The 20791-nt window shown below is 41.8% G+C and overlaps 1 protein-coding gene across 9 annotated transcripts in view; it reads left to right on the plus strand.

The window, feature by feature from the left end:
- PHF20L1 (PHD finger protein 20 like 1) overlaps positions 1-20582 on the plus strand; it is an 86204-nt gene extending 65622 nt beyond the window's left edge. For all 9 annotated transcript variants that reach the window (XM_053896512.1, XM_019459812.2, XM_053896511.1 and 6 more), the window contains 6 exons: positions 2020-2201; positions 3215-3314; positions 4647-4842; positions 15040-15406; positions 16910-17072; positions 18713-20582. In XM_053896512.1, the coding sequence (XP_053752487.1) occupies positions 2020-2201; positions 3215-3314; positions 4647-4842; positions 15040-15406; positions 16910-17072; positions 18713-18855 (1151 nt within the window). In that variant the 3' untranslated portion in view covers positions 18856-20582. The remainder of the gene's footprint in view (positions 1-2019; positions 2202-3214; positions 3315-4646; positions 4843-15039; positions 15407-16909; positions 17073-18712) is intronic.
- Positions 20583-20791: the final 209 nt, after the last annotated feature.

Raw genomic sequence — 20791 nt, forward strand, 5'->3', positions numbered from 1 at the left:
GAGCTGTTGTCCAGATGCTATTTTAGTGTGAGAGGGAACTTTGCTTTTGTAACTTTGAACCCTAGGACCCATTTACTCTGCCCTTAGAATTCAGCCAAACGTACGTTTGATGCTTGGGAATTATTCAAACTAGGTTTTCTGGCCATTATGTTCAGTTTACATTCGAACATCATAAAACCAGTGATTTTGGCCATGAAAGCATGTGTGAGCTACACACTAATTCCTTTCAGTGATAATAGTTTTAAATTTATTTATTCTGCTACGATTGCCCTCCATATCATGCCACCCACATGCTGCAACAGTGTTTGTTTATTCATGTCCCAGTCTGCCATTTTGAAACATGAACTTGCATTCAGGAAGGCCTGAGAGAAAATACTGATTTGGGGTTTATGCTAGCAAGATTATGAATGAATGAAATCTCCTCTTTAGGTTCTCAAAACTACTCATTATTATTAGGATTTTATAATGCATGATTGACTTACTCCTTCTTGAAAATTTTCCTATATTTCTCGACCATTATTTCTACTGACTTCTCTGAGATGTCCTAGGACCCTAAAAAAGACATTTTTCTATAGAACATTAACTTTTTGTAAATCAAAAACAAAACCTTCAAAAACAGAGTCAGGGAAAAAATAAGATTAGAAGCTGATAAGAGAAACACTAAGTCATGAAATATTTAAGTTATAAACATGATTTTTTTTTTTTAAGTTCAAATTTGGCCAACTTCTTTCTGGTCTGATTAAAGAGAATTTTCTCTTTATATAGACCCCCCCCCCCCCCCCCCCCCCGCTCCTCCAGAAGCTGGAGTGGCTTTACCAGTATAGACCAGGCTCCACTGTAAGAACTAGATGTGGAGCACTCAGCAGTGCAAAGCCCTGGCTCTCCCAGCCTGTTGATGCCGCCCAGAAGGAGGTGAGCAGTGGGCAGGGGAAGCAGCGGGCAGACCGAGACCAGAGGCTGGGACACTGGGGCACAAGGAACCACTTTTCGCTGCGGTGCTCAGCTGATTAGCCCCCAGGTGCCCCACAGCAGCGGTCAGGTGTTCCACTGCACAACTCGCGATGACTCAGCTCCCTCATATCTCCATCCACACTCCTGCAAGATCTCTAGTGTCCGTCATCATTTTTTCCCCTTGGTTATAAATATTTCCTTGTGTGTGCCTCAGTTGTTTTTGTTTTTTCTCAATAGCCTGAGCAAAATTGTGGTCTTTGACATCAATGCTGGCACAAATACAAACCTAAAACCGGGCGTTTGAGTCAAATTCTATGTAGTGGTCCTCTATATAATCTAGTTTCTAGAATATACTTACTTTAAAAGATTTATATCAAAGTGAAATTTTAAAACTTTGCCAATTCCTTAGGGAACTCAAGATCCCAGCTTAAGAAATACTGGTGAAGTCGTTAAGAACGCAGGCTTTGGAGTCAGGTAGTCCTGGTATGCAGTCGGCTTCACCATTAGCTGGCTGCACTCCCCGAGCAAGTAACAGATCTTGTGTTTGGAGTGTTTGGTAGAGTATCTGGTGCACATTAAGTGCAGTGGTGGTTGATGATCCTGATATTGTTAAGAACAGTAGCACTGATATTGGACTCCAGGCAGTCTCCTTCCCTTCACTGAAATGCCCATGTCTGTGGTGCAGATGAGGAAACCTGTTCTCTTTATAACCCGTGGTTCTTGGGAGGATCAAAAGGACTAACGTTTGTGAGAGCGTTTGAGAGCTCTGCGTATTTAAGTTATCAATATCATCCTTGGCCATAAACTCCATAAGCACCAAGGCTAGGGGATCCTCTGCAAGTTACTTGTAATAGTGTATATGAGAAGACGCAAAGTCAGTCATAATTACCTTGGCCTCAAAAATCCTTTGTTTCTTTGTTTCGGGACAAGTGCTCTATTCTCATTTGTCTGCCCTTCCCTTCTAAATATTTAATAGCTTACAGTCACTTCCTTTAGCTCCTTTCTATCTGGAAAAGTGACACAAACGTGGAAAAATACTTGCTGAGTATACTTCTGTGTATGTTCTAGACTTATCGGATGTGGAATTCCTCGATGATTCTTCAACAGAGAGTTTACTTCTAAGTGGGGATGAGTACAATCAGGACTTCGATTCCACCAATTTTGAGGAATCTCAGGATGAAGATGATGCTCTTAATGAGATCGTGCGATGTATTTGTGAAATGGATGAGGAGAACGGCTTCATGATCCAGGTAACCCGTCTTCCCTGCCCTCCGGAGCCACTAACTTCAGGTGCTCAGCAAGTACAAGCAGGGCTTCCGTGTTTGTCACTAACTGTCCTGTTGAAGACAGAGGTTTTCAACTTATCACAGCGCTTCAAGTCCCAGTAGCAATGGTGGGGAAATCTCTTCGTCAAAGGAGTAGACGGCTGTCTCACCTGAGAGAGCTAGTGTTGAGTTTGAGGTCTTCAGGCTGAAATTCTGGAAGCCAGTCTTTGAAGCCATTAAGATGGCGAGCATCCGCGTTGAAGGGTAGAGCGGAGCAGCCCTTCTCTTCCTGGCCTGGGTCCCTGTTTAATAACATTGTGTCGGCACCTTCCCGGCCCCTCAACCTGCAGATCTGGAAGTAAACGAGTCCACTCTTCTCAAAGTTTGTTGCGAGCATGAAGCGTTACCAACCACCGGTGTCTCCCTGGAGAAAGGGTATCTTTCTAGGAACAGGGAGAAGCATAACCAACCCCATGTTCTGTGATGACATTTAGAAGATTTGGAAATGATGGTCATAGGAATGAAGAAAGAGTAATCTTTTTTCTCCCCCTTTTCAAAGGTTTTCTCAAATGAGGGAACTACAAATGTATAGCATCACCACACCGATAATACTTGAAGTCACTGCTACAGGCACTCCTACGAACTTGCCTTTTAAAAAAAGTGCACTCTAATAGGCTATTTTTAAGAGTTTTAAGGATGTAATTGCCTAAAAATTAGTGGGAAACAAATGAAGGAACTAGTTTTATGATTTGTGTGTGTGTGTGGTTTAAGTAATATGTCAAGGTTCGTTCTAATAGCTGTGGCGGGGGGAAGTTCGTGAAGCATTTGAGTGTTTCAGAACTAAATTGCATCCTGAATCCGCGTCCGCCTGGTCGCGTGGACGAGCCTCGCAGTGCGGGGGCGGCAAGAGCCTCGCGGGGGAGGGGGGGGGGAGGGGGCGTGGCTTCCTCGCTGGGGAGCAGCCCAGTGACCGCAGGCGCCCCTGTGTTTTCTCGCAGTGCGAAGAGTGTCTGTGCTGGCAGCACAGCGTGTGCATGGGGCTCCTGGAGGAGAGCATCCCCGAGCAGTACGTCTGCTACATCTGCAGGGACCCTCCCGGTAAGCCCGAGCCCCGTGTCGGGGGCTGGACGCCCGAAGATCTGGGTCCCAGCCCGTGGTGTGCCGGCCGCAGGAGACACCGCTACTTGGCCGGGCCGGTTGCATTCTGCTTCCGCGTCGGCGTCTTTGAATATTTTTCGCTGTCTGTCGCAGTTTTATTTTCCATGTTAATGACCTAGGCCAAAACATTCGCCTCATTTCCCACCGCCTTTCGGGGCAGCGTTAGGACTTTCTCCGGGAGAAGAATTCACCCCTTCATGTGTCCCTGTGTATTGATTTCTAGATAGGTTCCTGTGTGACTGTTTGAGTGGAACTGTATTCGAGTGTGCACTCCTCACGACGTGGCTTGAAGAAAGTTCCTGAACATGCTGCGTATCCAACTAATTTTGGGTAGATGGGATCTCAGGCTCTCCCGTTGGGTCCCTTTATCTTGCCGAGGAGGCAGCCGGGGCTCAGAGGGTTGGCTGCGTGCCGTGTGCACAGACCTGAGATGGAAACCGGTGCCCTTCGCCTCCCTCTCCAGCACCTTCTTCCATCTAGAGGCTCTTTGAGTAGCAAGGTTTTGCATATTCTGTACACGTTCAGCTGCCCGGGCAGAAAATAACTAGGTATTCTCAAATAAAAGCCTACCGAATTGTTCTCTTGTCTATCTTTAAAACAAAAACAAAAAAAAAGTAACATTAAGAAGCTGGAGAATGATTCAGAGCTATATGAATGTAGACATCAGTTTACTCATTCAGCAGCATTTATTGGATGCCTTCTCTTTGCCAAATGCTGGTAAGAGGTAAGAGGATTGATTCTAAGCAAGCCTTCCACTGTCTCATAGTATAGTAGGGGTCACAGACACATAAGCAACTAGCTTAATAGGATATAGTTAGCATTGGTGAAAATACAAGATTCTACAGGGCCCTGTGAGATCTTGGAAAGGGGTTCGAACATCCACTTAAGCAAGTCTCTGTATTTCATCCAGTTCAAAACAAATGTGAGTGTGAGAAACAGGCACCCCGTCTAGTTTCTCTCCAGCCCTCTCGACCTTCCTAGAAGACAGATGACAGATATGCAAAAATGGAAAGCAGTACACTCAGGGTTCTTTGCAGGTGTCCTCAGCCCCTGACCACATCCCTAACGGACCGTGTTCTTAGCGGGCGGAAAATCTGAAAGTGCGGAGGAGCATCACAGCGCCAGCTCCTCAGAACGCTGTCTTGCTCTTTCGAATTTGCTCTTAGTACTAGAGCTCACCTTGCTTTCCGAATGATGTCAGTGGGGTGACAGCGGAAGGGGAATCTGAGGAAGTGGGATCCTTTGTCATTTGAATGTCCCCTTCATCTGCAGGTCAGAGGTGGAGCGCAAAATACCGCTATGATAAGGATTGGTTGGATAACGGGAGAATGTGCGGGTTATCGTTTTTGAAGGAAAATTATTCTCACCTCAATGCCAAAAAGATAGTTTCCACACACCACCTGCTTGCTGATGTCTATGGAGTCACGGAAGTCCTGCACGGGCTACAGCTGAAGATTGGAATTCTGAAGTAAGTGAGGAGAGCTGGGGGTCACAGGCGGCATGTATCCTAATCCAGAGTAGTCGTCAGCCTCTGGAAGGTTCAGATTAGCAGCTTGGAAGACAGAAGAGATATTTGAATACACTTTGTCTTTAAAAAAAGGAAAGATGAATAACTTTTTGGGTGAATAGCTGTCTTGTGCCTGTTGTCCTGGAATAAACAAACATGGTTGAAAGTAAACACTGCATCAGTGTTTCAACAAGTGACAGTCCCCGCCCCGCTGTTCTGTGTGCTCGCCGCATGCACAAAATTAAATGCAGTTGCTTGGCGAACCCTGTATTTCGTGTCCTCCTCCAGGAATGGTGTCAAGATGAAGTAGGTTTAATAGTGTATTTTTTAATTACTTTAGGGTTGACTTTGGAGGGAACAGGTCATATAATCCATCCCTGTGCTGTGCACTGAAGGTGTTTTAGTCATCGCGGACAATTTTCCCTTAAAACAGCCCCCAAACCTGAGCCTCCCTAAGTAACAACAGGGTGTTCTCGAAGTCCTTGTTTTCAGTTCTTCCTAATTCCTGGCTAGAGTCCTTCTTTAAAGAAAATATTTTATATAAAAACAGGATGATTCGCTGGTTCTTCACCAGATTTTCTTCATTTCGACTCAACTTGCCTGGACCAGAAACTTGTCCTTTCCCCTTCTTCTATCCCCGTCCAGGTTTCACCTCAACTTTGTGCGTCAAGGGCACTTGGCCATTGTAATTGCTTAACACGGTTCAGTGCGTTCCTGTGTCTCTTCATACTCCCAGCCCAGGCTGTTCTGTTCACATGCACGATTGTCACACTTCTGAGTTCCCTGCGGCTCTGGTCTCGCACTCTTTGAGTTCATCCTTCTTACTCTTGCCACTGTGAGCTTAGTAAAAGATGAACATGAGCTTGTCTTTGAGCTTCGTATCCCACCGTGCCTTCCCGGGGCCCAGCGGACGAAGTCTGAGCTCTCCGGCACGCACTCTGAGTCCTTCCCTGGGACCGTTCAGTTTTGTTGCCAAGTCTTTCCTCCCCCGGTGGTTTTCCCCAAACATCGCAGCTCTACCAGACCATAATCCCTGGATGAAGCCTGCTGTTCCATAGGTACGGCCCTTCCACACCCACACCCAGAACAGCCTTCAGCCATCTTTCTGGCAGATGCCTTTTCACGATACCTGCCCGGCCAGGGCTGATCACACCCTCTTGGCAAGCTGCCTGCACCCTGGTGTCGGCGTGCGCCTCGGTGCACTTTGTTCCCCATGTTTGTCTCCTCTTACTAAACAGGAGTTCCTTTAAGGGGGGGCTCGGGCCTCGTTTCATCCTGGTACTTAGTGTGGGGCTAAGTCCTCAGTGATTGTTCCTTGAATGGGATTTGCTTCTGTTTTATGTCATGAATCCGAATGTGGATTTCTTTATAAAAAGGCCATGCAAATGCTAAAACTCAAGGGAGGAATGGACTTATTAAACTAATAAAGCTTTTGTTTAAAAGCCCAGTTGTAGGGGCACCTGGTGGGCTCAGTTATAAGAGCACATGACTCCTTTTCTTTTTTCTTTTATTTATTTTTATTGCTACTTATATTTAATGTTACTAGGTAATCTGCATGTAACTTTTTTATGATTATGAAAATGTACACACACACATAATAGTGAAGTGAACCTCCATGTACTCATAACTTAAGTTCAACAATAATCGTATCTTGCCACAGATTCATCTATTTTTGTCCTTTGCTGAAGTATTTCATTTCATTTTATTATTTCTTTTTTTTTTTCCTTGTCTCAGGTTTTTTGTTTTTGTTTTTTGTTTTTTTTTTTTAATAATTTATTGTCAAGTTAGCTAACATACAGTGTAGTTTTGGCTTCAGGAGTAGATTCCTGTGAATCATCACTTACATAGAACATCCAGTGCTCATCCCAACAGGTGTCCTCCTCAGTGCCCATCTCCTATTTTCCTTGCCCCCCACAGTCTCCCCCCCACCAACCCTCAGTTTGTTCTCTGCATTTAAGAGCCTCTTATCGTTTGCCTCCCTCTCTGTTTATAACTTATTTTTCCTTCCCTTTCCCCATAGTCTTCTGTTAAGTTTCTCAATTTTCACATATGAGTGAAAACATGCTGTCTTTTTCTGACTTATTTCACTAGCATAATACCCTCCATTTCCATCCATATTGTTGAAAATGGCAAGATTTCATTCTTTCTCATTGCTGAGTAGTATTCCTGTATGTGTGTGTGTGTGTGTGTGTGTGTGTGTGTGTGTGTATCACATCTTCTTTATCCATTCATCAGTTGATGGACATTTGAGCTCTTTCCATAATTTGGCTGTTGTTGATAGTGCTGCTATAAACGTTGGGGTACATGTGCTCCTACAAATCAGCATTTTTGTATCTTTTGGATGAATACCTACTAGTGCAATTGCTGGGTTGTAGGATAGTTCTATGTTTAACTTTTTGAGAAACCTCCATACTGTTTTCCAGTAACAGTGCACAAGGATTCCCCTTTCTCCACATCCTTGCCAGCATCTGTTGTTTCCTGAGTTGTTAATTTTAGCCACTCTGACCGGTGTGAGGTAGTATCTCAGTGTGGTTTTGATTTGTATTTTCCTGATGATAAGTGATGTTGAGCCTCTTTTCATGTGTCTGTTGGCCATGTGGATGTGTTCCTTGGAAAAGTGATTATTTATGTCTTCTGTCCATTTCTTCACTGGATTGTTTTTCGGGTGTTGAGTTTGGTAAGTTCTTTATAGATTTTTGATATGTCATTTGTGAATATCTTCTCCCATTCTGTCAGTTGCCTTTTAGTTTTGTTGATTGTTTCCTTTGCTGTGCAGAAGATTTTTATCTTGATCAGGTCCCAATAGTTCATTTTTGCTTTTATTTCTCTTGCCTTCAGAGATGTGTCAAGTAAGAAGTTGCTGTGGCTGAGGTTAAAGAGGTTGTTGCTTGTTTTCTCCTCTAGGGTTTTGATGGTTTCCTGTCTTACATTTAGGTCTTTTATACATTTTGAGTTTATTTTTGTGTATGGTGTAAGAAAGTGGTCCAGATTCATTCTTCTGCATGTTGCTGTCCAGTTCTCCCAGCACCATTTGCTAAAGAGACCGTCTTTATTCCATTGGATACTGTTTCCTGCTTTGTCGAAGGTTAGTTGGCCATACATGTGTGGGTCCATTTCTGGGTTCTCTGTTCCACTGATTTATGGGTCTACCATGGGTCTATGGTGTATGGTATTTGTGCCAATACCATACTGTCTTGATGATTACAGCCTTGTAGTAGAGGCTAACGTCCGGGATTGTGATGCCTCCAGCTTTGGTTTTCTTTTTCAATATTACTTGGGCTATTCGGGATCTTTTCTGGTTCCATGCAAATTTTAGGACTGTTTGTTCTAGCTCTGTGAAGAATTCTGGTGTTATTTTGATAGGGATGGCACTGAATGTGTAGATTGCTTTGGGTAGTATTGACATTTTTACAATATTTATTCTTCCAATCCCTGAGCATGGAATGTTTTTCCATTTCCTTTGTCTTCTTCAGTTTCTTTCATAAGCTTTCTATTGTTTTCAGCATACAGATCTTTTACCTCTTTGGTTAGGTTTATTCTTAGGTATTTTATGGTTCTTGGTACAATTGTAAGTGGGATTGATTCCTTGATACCTCTTTCTGTTGCTTTATTGTGTATAGAAATGCAGCTGATTTCTATACATTGACTTAATATCCTGCAACTTTGCTGAATTCATGTATCAGTTCTAGCAGATTTTTGGTGGAGTTTTGGGTTTTCCATGTAGAGTATCATGTTGTCTGTGAAAAGTGAAAGTTTGACTTCTTCTTTGCCAATTTCGATGCCTTTATTTCATTTTGTTATCTGATTGCTGAGGCTAGGACTTCAACACTGTGGTGAGAGTGGAAATCCGTGTCGTGTTCCTGATCTCAGGGGGAAAGCTCTCAGTTTTTCCCCATTGAGGATGATATTAGCTGTGGGCCTTTCGTATATGTCTTTTATGATGTTAAGGTATGTTCCTTCTGTCTCAACTTTCTTGAGGGTTTTTATTAAGACAGGATGCTGTATTTGGTCAAATGCTTTTTCTGCATCTATTGACAGGATCATATGATTCTTATCCTTCTATTAATGGGATGTATCACATTGATTTGTGAATATTAAGTCGGCCCTGCAGATCAAGAATGAACCCCACTTGATCATGGTGAATAATTCTTTTAATATACTGTTGAATTTGATTTACTAGTATCTTATTGAGAATTTTTGCATCCATGTTCATCAGGGATATTGGCCTGTAATTCTCCTTTTTACTGGGATTTTTGTCTGGTTTGGGAATCAAGGTAATGTTGGCTTCATAGAATGAGTCTGGGAGCTTTCCTTCCGTGTCTATTTTTCTGGAACAGCTTGAGAAGAATAGGTATGAACTCTGCTTTAAATGTCTGGTAGAATTCCCCTTGGAAGTCATTTGGGCCAGGGCTCTTATTCGTTGGGAGATTTTTGATAACCGTTTCAATTTCTTCGCTGGTTATGGGGTCTGTTCAAATTTCCTATTTCTTCCCATTTGAGTTTTGGTAGTGTGTGGGTATCTAGGAATTTGTCCATGTCTTCCAGATTGTCCAGTTTGTGGGCATACAATTTTTCATAGTATTCTCTCATAATTGTTTGTATTCTTGTGGTGTTCGTTGTGATCTCTCCTCTTTTCATTCGTGATTCTATCTATTCGGGTTCTCTCTCTTCTTAGAAGTCTGGCTAGGGGTTTATCGATTTTGTTTATTCTTTCAAAAAACGAGCTCTTAGATTCATGGATCTGTTCTATTTTTTTTGGATTCTATTTTGTTTATTTCTGTTCTTATCTTTATTATTTCTCTTCTTCTGCTGGCTTTGGGCTTTCTTTGCTGCTCTGTTTCTAGTTCCTTTAGGTGTGAGGTTAGGTTCTGCAGTTGGGATCTTTCTTGCTTTTTGAGATAGGCCTGGTTTGCGATCTATTTTCCTCCTAGGACTGCCTTTGCTGCATCCCAAAGGGTTTGGACTGTCATGTTTTCATTTTCATTTGCTTCCATATATTTTTAAATTTTTTTTCAATTTTCCAGTTGACCCATTCATTCTTTAGTAGGATGTTCTTTAATCTCCATGCATTTTTCTTGTGGTTGATTGCAAGTTTCGTTGCGTTGTGATTTGATAATATGCATGGTATGATCTCAATCCTTTTATATTTGTTGAGGGCTGTTTTGTGACCTAGGCTGTTACGTGATCTGTTTTAGAACATGTTTCATGTGCACTCGAGAAGAATGTGTATTCTGCTGCTTTTGGATGAAAAGTTCTAAATGTATCTGTTAAGACAATCTGGTCCAGTATATCGTTCAAGGCCGTTGTTTCCTTATTGATTTTCTGTCTCTATGATCTGTCCATTGTTATAAATGGAGTATTAAAGTCTCTTACAATTACAGTATTATTATCAATAAGTTTGCTGTTGTTTGTAATTAATTGTTTTATATATTTGAGTGCTTCATATATTTATTTACAATTGTTTATAATTGTTGGGTCTTGATGGATAGACCCCCTAATTATGATATAATGTCCTTCATCTCCTGTTAGTCTTTGGTTTAAAATCTAATTTGTCTGATATAAGTATGGCTACTCCAGCTTTCTTTTGACTTCCAGTAGCATGATAGGTGGTTCTCCATCCCCTCACTTTCAATCTGCCTGCGTCCTCAGGTCTAAAATGGGTCTCTTGTAGACAGCATATAGATGGATCTTGGTTTTTGTATCTATTCTGATACCCTAGGTCTTCTGATTGGGGCATTTAGTCCATTTACTTTCAGAGTGACTATTGAAAGATACGGATTTAGTGTCGTGTTATCTGTAGGTTTTGTGCTTGTGATGTCTGTGGTCCTTTGTAGTCTTTGCTGCTTTCCACTCACAGAGTTCCCCTGTAGGATCTCCTGCAGTGCTGGTTTAGTGGTGATGAACTCCTTCAGTTTTTGTTTGGGAAAGCCTTTATCTCTCCTATCCTCAATGACAGCCTTGCTGGATAAAGGATTTTTGGCTGCATATTTGTCCTATTCAGCACATTGAATATTTCCTGCCACTCCCTTCTGGCCTGCCACGTCTCCATGGACCGGTCTGCTACTACCCTTATGTGTCTGCCCTTATAGATTAAGTCCCGTTTGTCCCTAGCCACTTGCAGAATTTTTGTCTTTGCATTTTGGCGGTTTCACTATGATATGTCATGGTGTTGACATGTTTTTGTTGATTTTGAAGGCAGTTCTCTGTGCCTCCTGGACTTGGATGTCTGCTTCCTTCCCCAGATTAGGGAAGTTCTCAGCTATAGCTTGTTCAGATAAACCTTATTGTGAGGTTTATTATGTTTCGTTGAATCACTTAGGTCTCTAATTCTCCCCTTGTGGTCTAGTCATTTCCTGTCCCTCCTTCTCTCAGTTTCATCATTTTCCATATTTTTATCTTCTGTTCTGCCCTCTGCTTCTTCCATCCTTTTGTCACTGCATCTAGTTTATTTTGCATCTCATTTATAGCATTTCTTAATTCGTTGTGAGTCTTTCTTAGGTCCTTGATCTCCACAGCTAGAGATTCTCTGCTGTCTTCTATGCTTTTTGCAAGCCCAGCTATTAGTCTTAATGACTGTTGTTCTAAATCCATGTTCAGATACCTTTTTTATATCTGTTTTGAGCAGTTCTCTGGTTGTCATTTCTTCCTGGAATTTCTTTTGAGGAGAATTCTTCTGTTTTGTCATTTTGGCTAGTTTTCTTTTATGTGTTTTAATAGCTTGTCATGTGTCCTATACCTGCGAGCACTGCTATATTAAAAAGGGGTCATACACTGTCCAGGGCCTGGCCCTTCAGGAGGTGTTTTTGGAATGTCTTGCATGCTCCCTGTTGTTGTGACTCTGGTTGCGTTATTTCCCTACTCGTAGTGGTGGTTTGGACCTTCCACCAGCTGTGCTTTGATTTGTTTCTTGAAGTAACCCTGGAAAAAAATGGAAAAAGGTGGAGGAGGGGCTGGGAGAAGCCTTATCCCATACAAAGAGAGAGATGACAGAGGTGGAAAAAAAAGACCAGGCAGAGAATCAAACTATAAGGCTTAATCCAGAGAGAGAGAGAGAGGAAAATAAAGAAGGAGTTACAGAAAGGTGTAAAAAGGATAGAGTAAAATGCCTGATTAAACAGACAACCCGAACAGAGAAAGAAACATAAAGAAAAAAAAAAAAGCCACACACACACACACACACACACACACACACGCACACACATTCAAAATAAGAATTGACCAAAAATCAAATCAGAAAATGCAAAACTGCAGGACAGTTGGGTGTCGCTGCCTGGGACTGGTGGCTGTGCTGGTCTGGAGGAGGGTCCGTCTGGTTTGATCAGTGTCAGTCTCTCGTAGATACGCAGTTACCGGGCACAGAGGGGTGAGGTCCCCCCTCCACTGCAGGGCCGCGTCCTGTTTCCTGAAACTCCACCTTGTTGGTGATGGGGAGAAAATTCACAACACCCCAGTCTATCCTCCCTCTACGGGCTGTCGCAAACCACACTGTTCAGGCTGTCCTCTCAGTGCTGCACAGGCACAGGTAGCCGGTTTGTCCTGCTCCACAGTCTCCCGTGCCTCCCAGGCGCTTGGCTGGGATTAAAATCCTGATGTCTTAAAGGATCCCGCTCTATGTGGCCTGGTTCTCCGGAACCATAGCGCCACTCCCCTAGTCGACAGTGGGCCTCTGGCTGGCGCCTGCGGGGTCTTTTGTCCTGACCCTCTATACCCTCTTCCCACAGTACTCAAGGGAGGGGACTGCTCTCTCCCAGTGTGCCCCCAGATCATTACAGAACCCCAGGGCCAGCTCCTTTTCCCTCTAGGGGCACGCACACGGCGGGCTCGGGTCCGGACCATGTCGTGCAACCCTGAAAACTCTGATCTTCATTCCCGAGGCTGTAGTTTTCATTCTGTCTGTGGTCCAGAGAGGTTTTTCTCTTGGCCAAACACAATCCCACTCTTCCACGGCCTCTCTTTCTCTTCCTTTTGTTTCTCCATCAAAGGGGCTCCCTTTTCTCCATGCCTACGCCACACGTTTTATCTCTCCCAATTTTCGAACACCCACCTCTGTCCTGCCAAGCTGTCTCCCGACACCCGGGAAGATGTGTCCGTCACTCTGCAGCCTGGGTTCCTGGAGTTCCAAGTGTTCTGACCTCAATACTGCTGTGTTTGAGGGATGAGAGAAATTCCAATTCTTCTACTTTTCCACCATCTTGACTCTCCTTTGTTCAGTGTATTTGCAGGTGCACACAAGCCAGGGAAGGGGCAGAGAGAGAGAGAGCAAGAAAGGGAGAGAGAATTCTCCCAAGCAGGCTCCACGCTGTTAGCACGGAGCCAGATGCGGGACTCCAACCCACGAACTGTGAGATCGTGACCTGAGCTGAAACCAAGAGTTGTACGCTCAACGACTGAGCCACCCAGGTTCCCCCGAAAGAGCATGCGACTCTTGATCTCAGGGTTGTGAGTTCGAGCCCCACGTTGGGTGTAGGGATTAAAAAAAAAAAAAAAAAAGTAAACTTAAAAGATGAAAGCCTGGTTGTCCCTGATAGGAATTTGAATTTCAATGCATTCATTCTTTCGATAAGGATTTAAACTGGACCAATTTGGCCTCATGTCTGTGGCCTCTCTTTATGTTAATGTTTCTAATGATAGAAATTGTTGTCATTAGCGATTTATTGAAAGTCTGAAAATAAAGTCTACTTCATGCCAGAAATCGGTGCTTTCATATGAGATTTTATTTCATCCTTAAAATAAGCCTGAAAAATAGATCCTACCTCGTTTGATAGGTGGGTAGTCAAAGACAGAGGTTATGTAACTTGTCTAGGATCCTCAGTGGCACAGTAGGATTCGACCCATTGGACCGTTAGACTATAAAACCAGCTTTCTGCTATGTCTCTTACTGGGTAAGAATTTTAGTGTTTTCTGTTACTAAATTATTAAGGGTTCAAAAGTTAAAATTTATCATTTCAGAAATAATACTTGGGTATTAGAAGAAGACTAATTTGACCCCTGGGTATTTATCTAATCTGGAAATAATTCACCAACATTATTGAGCCTTCTGAAAGGTTTATGCCTCTTGAATATCCTCCTTTCTTACCACCTCTGATGAAAGAATTCCTGTTGTACTCAGTGAAGGATTTTAATGATGAATTAGCTGTGCAGTATCACACGCTCACATGTTTAGTGAGGATGGGGTAGATAAAAGGGCGTCATTGTAGACTGTTGGTGAGGAGGTAATTAGTACAACCTCTCTGGAAGCCACTTGGGCAGTTACTTCCCAATTTAAAACGTGTACCCATTATCCAGCCGCTCCATATCTGACTGAAAGCCCCACTTGTGCGCAGCGATCACACGCACGCACGTCGGTAGGTGGGGGACTGGCTGGTGAGCCCAGACTGTGGCACACTGATACCGTTCAGCTGCTAGAGTTAAGGGAAACGTCTGTGTCCTGATGTGGCGAGCTGCCCACATGTGTCATATGCGAAGAAGGCAAATTGAGAGCCCCATGTGTGTAAGAAGAGAAAGTGTACGCTTACCCCTTTAAAAAGAGTAATTAAACCAAAAGTAGAAGTTCTTTGTCAGACCTGTAGTTAAAAAAATAAATAGGTAAAATATAATTTTATGTGTATAGAAAATGTCTGAAAGGTTATGCCTCAGTTTTTTATGATTGCCACGCAGGGAGGTTTTTCCTTTGTACACATTTATTGCCTGAATGTTTTATCAGGAGCAAGTATCACTTTTTGATTGGATGAAGCTGTTAAAATGGACTCACATGAAAGTTTTTCATGCCATACAATTTTAAAAAATCCAGTGAAAAGTCAGAAAAAGAAGTGCACATATATCAAGTATTGCTGTGAACTGTCCACAGAATTACATTCACCAATGCTTTTCTTCTACCTCAGTATTATTTCTGTAAAATCGTGAGAATTCCAACTTTGGCTTAAGTTCTGGGGTAGGTTAACCTAAAGCGTACGTCTGCTTTTGTCTAGAGTCCCTGCCCTCTTCCTAACCGGGGTCCCCGGGTGGGAGTCTAGGTTTTCAGTGGGGAAGTGGGGTCGGTCTGCCCGAGCGCGCACACTTGGTGTGAAACAGGCACGGACAAGAAGGGTTACCTGTGTCATCTTACATTCTGAAACTTGTTTTTTCCTGAACTGCTCTTTTCTCCAACTTTGTTGTAAGGAATAAACATCATCCCGACCTCCATCTCTGGGCTTGTTCTGGAAAGCAAAAAGACCAAGATCAAGGAATTGCGGGGGTAGAGAAAAAAATGACAGCACAAGACACAGGGAGTGTTGAGGAGAAGAAATACCACGTTCAGAACCACAAAGAACCACCTCGTGTGCCCCTAAAAATGGAAGGAACTTACATAACAAGTGAGCACAGCTACCAAAAGCCACAAAATTTTGGTCAAGACTGCAAATCTCTCGCAGACCCCGGGAGCTCAGACGACGACGATGTTAGTAGTTTTGAAGAAGAACAAGAATTCCGCAGGAAAGATAAAAACCGTTCACAGTATTCAGTGAAAGAAGATGGGATGCCTGACAAGGTAGAACTATCTCATTTGTTTTGGCTTGGAAGATAGGATAGAACGTAGGAAAATTTTCTAAAATCAAACAACTAAATTCCCAGTAAAATTATGCTTATATTTCCAAGTTCACGGGTGCCTGGTCAGGGTGAAAACATCTTTTGCTTCTCTATAAGAAAACACTGGCCATTTGAACATTTAATTATCCCCTAGTTCAGAATTGTAGATGCAGTCAACTTTTGCCCTAACCAAAGTCTCAGTTTTTTGTTTGTTTGTTTGTTTGTTTGTTTTAACGTTTATTTATTTTTGAGACGGAGAGAGACAGAGCATGAACGGGGGAGGGTCAGAGAGAGGGAGACACAGAATCCGAAACAGGCTCCAGGCTCAGAGCTGTCAGCACAGAGCCCGACGCGGGGCTCAAACTCATGGACCGCGAGATCATGACCTGAGCCGAAGTCGGCCGCTTAACCGACTGAGCCACCCAGGTGCCCCAAGTCTCAGTTTTATAAATGCACTTAGATGCCTCCGAAAACCATGAGCCACGGTTTTTTCCAAATGAAGTTGTCTGTGTGCGAGAATGCGTGCATGTGTGCGGGTATGTATATGTTAATATAATTTTTCTGCTCTTTTTGTGTGTTTCAGATAAAAGATGGTGCTCTAACCTTTTTAAAACTATAGCACATTTCATTTGTGTCTGCGTATCAATTCCATTAGGCGATACAGTGGGTTTTTATAGCTCTTTGTACACTGAATATTTGTAAACTTCTTTCCTAGTCACAGGGATTGTCTTAGTGATGCCGTTTCCTCATTTTTCATTGATTTTCAGCTAGTAATGCCACTAAAATAATCCTTTATTTTTCTGGCCTATTTCGTCAAGAAATCACGGTAAATAAATTTGGGAAGCTTACATTTCCTGATACTTGTGGCAAATTATTTTGTGAAATTCATATCCCTTTTATGAAATGAATTCTTTCTGGTGAGTCTCAGTTCGGATTTTCTGTGTATGTGTTAAGCAGTTTACATTTTTTTTAAGTTTTTAAAAGATTCTTAACTTTCTCTTGCCTCATTGATTTAATTGCAGCAGTTAATTACAGCCTACAGTTAATTTGACTTTAAACTGGCCTTTGCCAGTTTTCATGATTTTTCCATCATTGCTTTCTGCCTTCGCTCCACTTATGTCCTTAGTTTGGATTAATCGAAGAAGGGGTCAGTCTAAAATTAGCTGGGCTTTTTAGTTACAGAGTATAATTAGCGACTTCGTTTCTTTAGCATGTTTTATTGAATGACTTCCACCCTGTGTGGCCCTGTGCGAGGCATCGTGGAGAGACATGGAAGGCATTTTTGCTCTTCTAAGGACCAGCAGATAAAATGTAATTATATGCTAGCACTTCCTCTAAGACTGTTCTGTGAGTCAGGTTGGATTTCACTGATCATTGTGGTAGTGAGGTGTTTCATGCTGTCTTTCCCGTTATGACATTATATTTTGCCCCATTTTGTTTTTTTTCCAATGGTTCTTTGGAGAAGAATCCGGCTGAAAGGAATACGGTATTTATTTATAATGATAAAAAGAGCACTGACGACTCAGGACACGCACATCTTCAGTGGCAGCTCAATCTCCTTACTCACATAGAGAATGTCCAGAAAGAAGTTGCCAGCAGGATGGACCTAATAGAAAAAGAAGTCGATGGTAATTTTAAGAAAGAACTAAAATACAGTGACTCTAGTATGTAAAGTGTTCGTTGTTGTTACAGAGACATTATGTGAAGTGTTATGTGAATTACCGGGTGGGAACTGTAGATCCTGTCTGTCCCGATGGAGCGTCTTGCTCATTTACATCTCATTTAACACAGATGGCGTTTGGGGTCTTTTAGGCTGAAGACAGTATGACTGGATATTATCTTGGTTTTTTTTTTAAGTTGGGTATTTATTGGACTTTAAGACACAGAATACATGAACATAAGGGAAGGGAAGCAAAAATAAGATAAAAACCGGGAGGGGGACAAAAAAACATAAGAGACTCTTAAATATGGAGAACAAGCAGAGGGTTACGGGAGGGGTTGTGGGAGGGGGGTGGGCTGAATGGGGAAGGGGCATTAAGGAATCTCCTCCTGAAATCAGTGTTGCGCTATATGCTAAGTTGGATGTAAATTTAAAAAATTTAAAAAAAAATTTAAAATTTAAAAAATAAAAATAAAAGCTAAAGTTGGATATTTATTAAATACTGCCCATTTGCTGGGTGCAGTATAAAGCACATATGGAATATTTATTAGTTTCATTGAACTGTGATTTTTTTTTTTTTTTTTTTTTTGGAAGTTAGTTTACGGACCTTAAGCATATTTAAAATATGGGGGAAAACACTTTGTATCTTTGCTATCACTTTGGTCAGTAGGTCAGTAAAATTAACAACAGGAAACTCCTGCAAGCTGGATAGGTAAACCTTAAGTGTGCAGACACATTTTCAAATGGTTTTCTTTTATAGTTTTGTTTTTTATCACACAGGAGCCTGAGGGTATAGACAGGAAAGTTGAGAAAATAGGGTAAGATTACCTAATTCCTAATCCAGTGTTTTGGTTTTTTTTCCTAACGTCATACATAGATTATATTCCCATTTTTAAATTTCACCCCACACTAAATTAGAACTCCTTCTGCTTTGTTTTTGCCTGAGAAAAGAGAAAATGGAAACCATTTCAAAAGCATCTTCCATTGGGTTTAAGCTAGCTTTTTGTTACTGTAACGTTTTGAGTAGATTTCTGAAGGGAAAAAAAATGTGCAATTTGACACTGTCCCTTATTATTAATAAAAAGTGTAGAATAACTAATTGTATTCTGCCTAGACTTCTAACGTGCTTGCATATTTTTAAAAGTAATGATAAAATAGTGGGACTGAAAGGGACACTGAGAAATTGCCAGCTCCTTTCCTTTGTTAAGAACTTCCTGATTTAAGAAAAACAATGGCGAGAGTAGCTAAATTTCATTGAAAATGGAGTAGAGAGGATTTAAATCTAAAATAATAGAAAGCTTCAGCAGGCACAGGGAACTGTTACTTCCTGTTCCAGAAGAGAGTAGAAGGAGATGTTCAAAATGAAATTAGCTTATACCTATAAAGGAAAGAATTATCTAAAATAATAACAAAGTCACCAAGAAGGACTAGAACTCTCGTGGGATAGGTGTGACGGATGCTATACCCTTAGACAGGCATGAGTCTGTTGGCCCTTCTAGAGAAGGGGACGTCGTCTCTGTCTCCATCCTCCCCCAGCCTCCCAGTTACACCATTTTGTGACTTCTCCCAGTTGCCGTTTCAATCTGCTTGTTCTGTTCTGTCTCTTAGTTCTGGAAAGCTGGCTGGATTTCACAGGGGAGTTGGAGCCACCGGATCCTCTTGCGAGACTGCCCCAACTTAAGCGCCATATCAAACAGCTCCTAGTCGACATGGGCAAAGTACAGCAGATAGCGACTCTTTGCTCCGTATGACAGCACTGAAAGCCGAATGAAAAGAACGTGGGTCTCTTCAGGCGATCGTTTTTATTATCCACATGACTGCTACGTGGATAGTTATAAAAAGCTTAGTGTTGTTTGGTCATTTACTGATTTGTGACATCAATAGGATGGCACCTTGGAAAGGAAAATGAAGAACAGCTTTATCAAGGAAGCTGATGTTAAAAAAAAAGCTTATGAGCAAGCTACAAACGATAATGTGATCTATGCCAGGGATCAGTGACGTGGAATATAACTTATGCCAAGGAAATCGAGTTGGCAGGAGTTTTGAATAGTTGCTTACACGAAGCTCGAGATACCTGTAGAAAGAAGTATGGTGTGTTTATGTAATTTTTAGTAGAGAGGTCCATGTTACGAAGCAGAATTTGGCCTACAGCACAATTGTAGAGGAAATGGAAATTCCGGAGAGTTCTGTAAGGTTGCTTAGACGAACTGTCTTCTCCACGGTTCGTCCGGCTGCACCGCAGTTTAGAGTATTTAAACTTCTATAGGATCATGAGCTGTTTGTTAGGTGATGAATGTCCTTAATCAGAAAACTGACAGTGGAAGCCTCACTTCCCAGGAAAACAGTTGTGGAATTCTTGCTTCATTATGATTACATATTTAAAAACAAATGCCAAATAATTGGAATTTATTTTGCAGGCAGTAAGCTCATTGTAAACAGAATGGCTCACAGAAGGGTCAGCGTGCCAAATGACGATGACGCTGCTGGGGAGAGAACGTTAAATACCCTGGGAGTTCTACTCCCAACGTCTTACATAGGCCGTCAGCCCATCAGACACCCGATATCCTACACGGGACACACGTGCTCTGTAGAGTTGAATGCGGTATTCAGGCATCGGTGTACAGCTTGATCCTGAGTATGCTTGGTGTTTGCCTTCAGATAAAAATTGTAAATAACCTCAGCTGGGATGAGGAGTGACAAAAATGTCAAAACAATTTGTGGCTGTGGATTTTTTTAACTGCTGGTAGTGGAATACTGGAAACGCTTCATTTCTGAAGATGAATTTTATTTTTAAAAAATACACGCGCACTCAAAACGTTTAGCTTTGGTCACAAATGGACAAATTTCTGAAACCAAAGGCAACTATAAGTTGCTGAGTTAGCTCTTGCTGGAGTTCGGGCCCGGGCCCTCCTGTCTGCCAGTGCCCTTGTGAGTCGTGTGCCACCATGCTTTGTGCGCAGGTGTGCGTCCGCGTGTGCTTGTTTGAAACAAACACTCAACGTACATATGTACATAGTCTACACATATTTATATCTACACATATCTAGTTTTATTACTATAGACTATAAGAGTTGGTGGTTAACATGAAATGTTACCTTTTAACAGACTGTTTTTAAAAATTAAAAATGTATGTACAGGTTTTGAAACTTTTTTAAAAAGGGGGAAAAAGACTGTTAAGAGGAGGCTATTTGATGATATAACACTTGAATATTTTATGCCTCATTCTGTTTATCAGTTCTAGCGATCTGTGTAAATGCATTGTAGAACTGATACACAGTAAACTTGAATTTATCTTTGATAAGAATACATGCCACTGTACATTCAGATATTATTTAAATTTGCAAACACACTGTTCTATATGTAAGGTACTGTATGTAAAACTCTTTATTAAAACTATTCCACATATCCTGAAATTTCAGCTTGCCTTTTTGTGGCCTTATATTTTGATGTAAAGACGATTAAAAGAATGTGCAAAACAGTCATTCGAAATTTTTATTGCCTTCTGACATTTTCCAACTTGATAAATGTGCCAAAGACCAACAGACATAACATAAGGTCCTGTGTATTTCACTCGTTCTGCATTCACTTTGTCAGAGGTCTTACTGGGAAATGAAAAGCTTTCGTAGAGGTGATTGGGATACTTGCTTAAATTTGCATATTAAAGTAAAAAAAAAAAATAATAGTGCC

Source organism: Panthera pardus, unplaced genomic scaffold (assembly GCF_024362965.1).
Source record: "Panthera pardus isolate Hobbes unplaced genomic scaffold, ASM2436296v1 HiC_scaffold_7, whole genome shotgun sequence".
Classification (NCBI taxonomy): Eukaryota; Metazoa; Chordata; class Mammalia; order Carnivora; family Felidae; genus Panthera; species Panthera pardus.